The sequence below is a fragment of the Numida meleagris genome, chromosome 4 (genome assembly GCF_002078875.1).
Source record: "Numida meleagris isolate 19003 breed g44 Domestic line chromosome 4, NumMel1.0, whole genome shotgun sequence".
Lineage (NCBI taxonomy): Eukaryota > Metazoa > Chordata > Aves > Galliformes > Numididae > Numida > Numida meleagris.
In genome coordinates, this window is record NC_034412.1 from 28,304,201 (window position 1) to 28,311,830 (window position 7,630).

Consider the following 7,630-nt stretch of genomic DNA (forward strand, 5'->3'; position numbering starts at 1 on the left):
TGACACTTAGTTGTATTTATTGTACATGAACTTCAGTCACAGTTTACTGCTTCTTGTAGCAGTTATACAAGTCAGTATACACAATCACATTGAGACCTGAGTTCTAAAAACAAAAACATTTATATTCCTTCTATGTTTACTATAAAATCATGGCTTTATTTCAAAAAACAATTAAGGGGTACAGTTTAGTGTTAGATAGCAGCAAGATGATCAATATTTGTTTTTCTTGTAAGACAACCTCCATCTTTGTTATTACACTAAACAGCTTATTTCTGAAGTGGTGTCCAAGTAAAAAAATAGAATATTTGTGTTTCTTTCCCTCGTATTAAACCACAAGACCACGCCTCATGAGAATCTTCCTCTCAGTTTTGACTAGTAATTATTCTGTCTTCCCACAGACATTTGCTTCTAAAATAATGCTTACACTATAGTGGTAGACAGAGTATCTGAGAAGAACGGTTTTTAACCACCCTTCTCAATAAGTTTATTTTATTAGAATAGAAAACTCTTGTTTTCCCACTTCCAGAAGGCCATTCCATCTCCTGCTGATTTTCACCACACACATTCACATTTTGGCTTTTGAATTAAGACAGTGACATTTTTGAAAAGTTGAAGCATAGAGCAAGAATATGTGCAGCCTGGATAGCATCTGTAACAGGACCTAACTTTAAACCCCATTCAACACAAATTGGTTACAAGGTCAATGACAGTACTTCAACTGTTTGTGTTAGTTTGGCAGGTAGAAGGAATCCTGTTTAGTCTTGCTGACACACAATCCCAGTAACAGGAGAATCACCAGCCCTGAGGACACCTTACTGTTATCTAAAGCCAGCATTCTGATCAGCTGCTCAAATTGCTAATCATAAGATTATCACATCTCACATGTGGTAACAACACATTTTAGGATACCATCCTCCCCTTCTGCTTTTTTTTTTTTAAATTGGACACTGAATATTCCTGCTGGCATAGGAGACAACTTCATTCCTTTTCTGGATAAAGGAGAATACAAATCCAGAAAGCAAGTATCTACTTTGAACAAGATTATTCAAGTATAACACCTTCAACACTGGAAATAATGAAGTTCAGTGACTGAACACATATAAGATCCCAGCTTTAGTACTTTAAGCTGAGACGCATCCTCTGCAAAATTAATTTTTATTTGAGAACAAATTTGGATTCTAGAAAATACATTAGTAACTTAAAGCTCAAAAAATACACCAGTGCAAAATAGCAATAACTGAAAAAAGTTAAACTATTACCTCAAGTCCAATTGTAACCTTTTAAGAATTAAAAATTCTTGAAGCTCCTGAACATTTTCTGAGAACTGATGTGGAAAAAAAGCCATTTAGTCCAGTTGTCACAGGTTTACAGTGTATGCAGAGCTCATACTTGCAATTTCAGTTCTATTTCAAAATGTGAAAGAGGATGGAAGAGTCATCTGTGCAGATCTGTTTGGATATTGTATTGCCTCGTATTCCCTCCTGAGCTCCAGCAGCAGTTTCCCAAATGTTTTTAAGTTTTGATTTGCTGAGAAGTTAGTGCCAATAGTCTCTTGCTGAGCAGTGCATTGTGTCGTTGAAGATACTCTATTACATCTCCTTGCTTCTCAACTATCTCTTCTAAACTTGAGTTTTCCCTTGAAAGAACAAAAGTGAATACAGGTTTCCATAAGAGATAACAGCTTTCTGACATGTGAAAGGTCAGTGTTTGTTAATCAATACTGTAACTGCTTCCTTCAGTTTTACTTCTGCTTTTCAAGGGGGAAAACAATCTTTATGCCTATTCTCATTTATAGATGAGAGGGCAGGAAGTACAAAAGATCAGCTAAACTTTGAGCCATGTTTGCTTAAGTTATGTACTTCCTGCTAGACAGTTACAGAACCGCAGTAGTACAAGGTTGCTTATTCAGCTTTTACAAACCTAAGCTAATGAGCTAGACAACACATTAGGATTGTACCAAGAAACCCATGCCACCTTTTCCAATTACATTAGGAAGTGTATTTTAAGCATAATATTTATATACAGCTTTTGTTGCCTGTAGCTGAGTAAAATAACCATTTCTTGATTAACCTGCACTAGAAGAGCAGTGGTCATTATATCTTACTCTAAAAGCATTAGCATCTAACATCTGTGCTACTGCAGATCCACAGCCTCACATACTCTAAGCTGAGGGGAGGTGTATCTCCAGCTTTCATACAGCCTTTATAACATTGCTTTATTTAACCAGCACAGTAAAACAGAGCTATTTCAGAAAACCTGTAAGACTACAGAACTGTCAAATCTGTAATCAGAAATTAAGCTACAACAAGTACTGAAGTGAGAATACTTCAGACTTCCCATAATCATGATTTGCTCCTTGCTGACTTTCTTGTCTGGCCTCCTAACACAGATGAGCACCCTGGAGCTTAGAAAGACAGCCTTACAGCATTTTGTGGAGTAGCAATGCTCTTATCATAGTTCAAGTGCACTCACAACTTGAGTGGAAGAAGTCCAATTTAAAACCTACTGTGGTTAAGCTGATAAAAAAAAACAAGTCTTGTAGACAAAGTTTACAACCCTAACCCTAATCTGTACTACCTACTTAAAGCACCAGAACAGCTCCTGATCAGTAGGTTAGGTCAGGGAGATCACAATATCAATAAAGCATTCATAGAATGAAGGTCAACTGAATGGCTAACACGATTCTCTTTTCAATAGACCTTAACACTCAGAGTCAGAATTGTACGGACCTGGATTAAAATAACTATATTGTAATCAGTTCTCACAGGAAGTCTACACTCTTTAATCAAGGGATCAGAGACTTTTCCTTTGCTGGTCATTGTTGCAAACTTCTGAGCACTTGAGGATTTCTCAGGGGAAGGCTTCAACAAGGAAGGAGTGAATTCCCCCATGCTTTTGCCATAATGTTGATATAAAGATGAAGTCAGACATTGTATCAAAATACCAAGACAACTCTAAGTCCTTCCTGTATCCTGAACCTCTGCTTCCAAGTTCCATGAAAGCATCTGCAGGCTGCATTTGTGACATGTAAGGGAAGGCTGAAGCAGTAGTCATCTCTGCACTTGTGCATTGCAGCTTTTTTTACTGTAAGCCACATAAAATTAAGTCATGTGGTATTAGAAACTTCAGAAAAATTCTTACATGGAAATCCAGGTTAGCTTTGACTTTTTGTTAAGTCATCACCAGGCTCACTTCAGCAACCAGATATTCACACAGGTACAAAAAAAGATAGTCTCAGTGCTTGCGAGTTTAACTGTGGCTAGCTTTTCTGTGTCATTGAGAACTTATTTCTCAAGTGGCTCATCCACATTTAAAACTCCTTCATAAACTCCAGTTCATGAAGGAGTTTATAACACATTCCAACCCCCTTGCTAGAATCTGATGTTCTGTGCTAGCTATTGAACCAAACCACAATGTCTTCTTCATCTGTCAGCTGCCTACAATTTGTTTTCTTGTCTGAAAGAACTGTTTGAAGAAGCTGCACTTCTGGAGGCATACTGTAAACAACAGTATAAGACATTAACATTTATCCTCCATTTGCATTTCAAGTCAGTTATAAAGAGATTAAGCACAGTTATTCATAGTACATTAAAGACTAATGCAAACAGCTTTAAATGGCCAAATAATTCCCATCTCATGCTTGATAGTTTACCTATGAAAATTGTCATTTCTATATAAAAGCACACAACTTGATTATTTCTCACCTGTCTCTACAAAAGCAGCCTTAAATTTAGGACTCCTTTCAAAACTATTTTTCCCACATCTATTGTGGTTGATGGATTTAAGACTATAAAAATATTTCTACATAAAGTAACAAAATTACTTCAGTCAGCATAACCACAGTTGAACATGTAACAGGATTAGTTCAGAAAAATATTACCCAAATCCAACTTCTGAGGTAATGTGACTAGGGTAAGCATACATCTTTTCTTCTTCAATTATGTCAGGTCTTGGCTTCGCACGATTGAAGTTGCTTATTTTCACTGAAAAACAAGCAAATGAATTCACACAATATTTAGAAAGCAACAACAACAAAAAAGCTATATCAGACTCCAAGTTAAAAACAGATCTGTAACATATAAGCTTGCCTTAGAGTAGGAGACAAAGGAAATGCAGGAATTGTGAAAGTGGGGAGGAAGAAACAAAAGCAGAATTTACTCATTACCAATACAGCTTTGACTATAAATTCTCATATTCTTTCAGTCCTGCTGCTCAAAGACTCTAGGCAAAGACCTGAAGAGGGAAACTTAAATACACTGCTTAGCATCTATAAAGCTTAGTTTGCCTCTTAAGGGAGGGAAAATTGCCTCTGAGATGGAACTGAGATTCAGTGTCTAAATTCAGGCCATAAATTAAGCAACATGCAATGAAAAACAGTTGCACTAAGTTTGATACTAGTATTTTATCTAGGTTGCAAGTTTCTATAAACTCTTTCATAAATACTACTTTAATTAGACTACCTGCAATGAAGCTTCAGCTTGTCTGCCTGTTCCAGAACTAGAAGACCTGGTACAGAAAGCTATTAAGGATACAAAACAGAACAGCTCTTGGACAGCTACATACTACAGGAAAGGTGCTGAGGCCCTGGAGATGGGCAATGAAGTGAGTGAGAGGCCTTATAAGGAGCAACTGAGTGAGCTGGGATTGTTCATTCTGGAGAAGAGGAGGCTCAGGGGAGACCTTACCGTTCCCTACAACAACCTGAAAGGAAGATGTGGTGAGGAGGGGGGCAACCTCACCTCCTGGAACTAACAATAGGACTAGAGGGAGCGGCCTCAAGTTGTGCCATGAGAGGTTCAGGTTGGATATTTGGAAGTTTTCTACTCAAAGAATGGTCAGGCACTGGATCAGGCTGCCCAGGGAGGTGGTTGAATCACCATCCCTGGAGATGTTCAAGTTAAGTTTACATGTTGTACTAACTGACAAGGTTTATTGGGGAAATACTTGTGGTAGGTGGACAATTGGACTGGATTGTGGAGGTCTTTCCCAACCTTGGTGATTCTATACTGTAAGCTTCACAGTAGTGGTTAAAAAAATCTAAGGAACTCAAGTCATTTCTGGGCATCTGTGAATTAAGTTTAAGGGAAATGTAACAGATGTGGAATGGAGACAGGTGGGGGTGGGAGAAACTGCAGACACTGCACGTTATTTCTGGAAGGAGGCTGGAAATACTTGAAGCTATTCAAATATCAGCTCCTGATTAAGAAAGGGAATGTACTGCAGAGATCCAGATTATGCATTTCCAGCTATGTAGTTCAGTTGCTTGTGAAGCAATACATTTAATACCAAAAAAGCCATTTCAGTTTGGCCCACATGAGAAATCTCCATGAAAATAGCAGAGAAAGACTTTTCTTACAAGTTAATAATATAAGGTTTACTACAGGGCACCCTGCTAAAACAATGCTAAGGCCCTCCAGAGGTTAGCTACAAGTTAGGCTCAAAGGTTAGTTATTTCCATGACTGTATTCCTCTACATATAAAGCCACAAAGGAATAGACCAGGAATTTCCAGCATGCTTTATGAGAATGTTAGTCTTATTTATGTAATATTAGATAGATGTAATAAAAAATAAATAAAAATAAATAAAGTCAATAACGACACATTTAGTAAAACTTAATGTTCAACCTCCTGCCCTATCAATAATGAACATAAGATTAATTAAACTCACAATTAGAGCTCTCTGCATCATCCTTTTTTTCCCCAGACACACCTACTTCACTTGAAAGATTTATATAAGTTGAGTCTGTTATAGAGTAATCCCAGCAATTCCATGTAGATTTGATCTCTCACCTCTAGATCCTATAGCTACATAAGCACAGAGCTGACTGAAAGTTTTTGTACAGGGCAGCTGTACTCCATGGGACATAATTCTGTAAACTACTTCTTGCTATTTTATGAATTGTACAGTCTCAATCAGCTATTCCATGCCACTTCACTTGTGAGGCATTAACTTCAGTAATATTTAAACAGAACAACAACTATATGAGTTCTACAGATAGAGTCAACTCTAGTAGAGATGCAAAAAATCCATAGGAGAGAAGCAGCTTAAGTCTACACTGGTGCTACCTTCCCACTAAGTTTAGGGATCACCTACTAACACAAGCAAGGGGCTGATAATCATGAGTTTGTAGCATAGAGCGACCTTAGGCTCTCCAGGATTGCTGGTGTAGTTGCAGAGCTACATTAATGATGCAGTCATAGAGCAGTAAGTGGTATCTGCTAAGTGTTTGCCCTATAAAGGGGTGCTCCAGCAGACTAGAACTGCCTTTGAAGTATCCTGCAAAAGAGGCTTTGTGTTTTCTGTCACATAACCTGCTCTGTTTTGAGAGGGAAAAATACAGATATTTCTGAGTTGCTATAACAACAGATTCAAATCTAACCAAATACTTCCTGTTCCCTTTGAGAAATACAGTTTGACACTCAAAAGGTTAAAGACAAACTATCTCAAAAACAACCATTACAGAGACACATGTGCTGTCTGTTAGCTTACCTCAGAATGTTTTGGGATGGACAAGTTTAGACTGCCTTTTCCAGAGGGTAGGTAGCTAAGGTAATTAGAAAGGTCTTCCTCACCTTTGGTCAAATGTTATGTAGTGATTAACCCTTGCTTTGTACATCAATCAAGTTTTAGAGAATGAAGCTTAGACTGCTGTGGAAGCAAGGTGACTTGCCAAAGGAACCGTCTTCATTCCTACTTGCCCTGCAATTCTGTCCCTCTTTTGCCTTGCTTCCAGCATTCACTGAACTCCTTCCTCCAGCCTCCCCCAGCTCAATCTCAAAAAGCAAGAACATCACACCCTACAACTTCCTAGTATAAACTGGTACTGACAGTGCTCATGAAATCATTAACAAGCTAAGGCAGACAACCTTCTTGGTGTCAGAAGGTCAGGTCATTTGAGAGCTCTTCCAGAACTCCAGTCTCAGACCTAACTAGAAGGAAATAGACCTTGATAGCAGCTTACTCTATTTTACTAAGGTAAGAGACACATAAGGAAGCTCATTGAGCTACAAGAGGTCTCAGGGTAATAAATACTGTTTCACTGGAACTCCTCAAGCTCTAACAATGTTTTGTAGCTTATCTCTACTCGAGTTTCCCCAGAAAGCAAGTATACTTATGCTAAGAAGGGATGATTCCCAGCATTCCTGGAATAGCTCTCTAGAACTACCATGCTCATGTTTCCTTCCAGGACAGGAAGTCTATATGAGCAAAGTTGGCTAATTCAAGGGAAAGCCTGACAAAACTCCACATGTGGAGGCCTCTCACATGCCACACCAAACTGAGATGTAGTTCAGAGCTGGGACTTCTTGTTGTATTTTGATTTCAATATTGTTGCAAAAAATATTGAAACTAAGTTTTAGTCCCTAGATGACCAAGATGTTCAGCAGCACTTCCTAGTGTCATTACACCAAAGCTTTCTTTTCCTATAAGAAAAGGCTCCTGAAATTAGTAAGAATAAAACCACAAGAAAGTCACAAATCAAGACAAACACTGATTGCCATGGAAACGGCTTTTACTTCAAGTTTAACCACATGTAGTCCTGAAGGACATGCTTCAGCTTTCTTACTGTTTGATTTCAAGTTCAGAGCAAACTTAAGTTTCTGCCTGTCTGATTTCACCACCGCCCGCCCC

The 7,630-nt window shown here is 38.3% G+C and overlaps 1 protein-coding gene across 1 annotated transcript in view; it reads right to left on the minus strand.

Annotated features, from left to right (window-relative positions):
• The window catches only part of TMEM192 (transmembrane protein 192), a 16,860-nt gene continuing 9,230 nt past the window's right edge, over window positions 1-7,630 (minus strand). The window contains exons 5-6 of the mRNA XM_021395826.1: window positions 3,881-3,983; window positions 1-1,636 (exon numbers count right to left, since the gene is read on the minus strand). Of these exons, the coding sequence (XP_021251501.1) occupies window positions 1,513-1,636; window positions 3,881-3,983 (227 nt within the window). The 3' untranslated portion in view covers window positions 1-1,512. The remainder of the gene's footprint in view (window positions 1,637-3,880; window positions 3,984-7,630) is intronic.